The sequence below is a fragment of the Alligator sinensis genome, unplaced genomic scaffold, assembly GCF_000455745.1.
Source record: "Alligator sinensis unplaced genomic scaffold, ASM45574v1 scaffold1511_1, whole genome shotgun sequence".
Taxonomy (NCBI): Eukaryota; Metazoa; Chordata; order Crocodylia; family Alligatoridae; genus Alligator; species Alligator sinensis.
Window position 1 is genome coordinate 120,651 of NW_005843139.1, and position 326 is coordinate 120,976.

The 326-nt window shown below is 66.6% G+C and overlaps 1 protein-coding gene across 1 annotated transcript in view; it reads left to right on the plus strand.

Moving 5' to 3' along the window:
* Window positions 1-8: 8 nt before the first annotated feature.
* LOC102371005 (myosin regulatory light chain 2, skeletal muscle isoform) overlaps window positions 9-326 on the plus strand; it is a gene marked incomplete at its 5' end in the record, with an annotated part of 2,897 nt that continues 2,579 nt past the window's right edge. Inside the window, one exon of the mRNA XM_025193963.1 lies at window positions 9-99. Coding sequence (XP_025049748.1) covers window positions 9-99 — 91 coding nt within the window. The remainder of the gene's footprint in view (window positions 100-326) is intronic.

Genomic DNA, 326 nt, shown 5'->3' on the forward strand with positions numbered 1-326 from the left:
CTCCCCCCCCCCCCCCCCCGCAGGCCTTTACAGTCATCGACCAGAACCGGGATGGCATCATCGACAAGGATGACCTTAGGGACACCTTTGGTGCCATGGGTGAGGAGGCAGGGCCTGCCAGGGAGGGGGCGGGGCAAAGCAGGGGTGGGGCCTACAGCAGATAGGGTGTAGGTGAGGTGGGTGGGGCCAGGGAGGGACCAATGGGCAGGTGGCTAGGACTAATAGGGTTGGGCAAGGAAGGGGATGGGAGGGGCTAAGGAAGGTGGAGGCAGGGCTTCAGGGGAGCAGGAGGGGCCAGTGGAGGGGGAGGGGGGGGCCATAGGGGG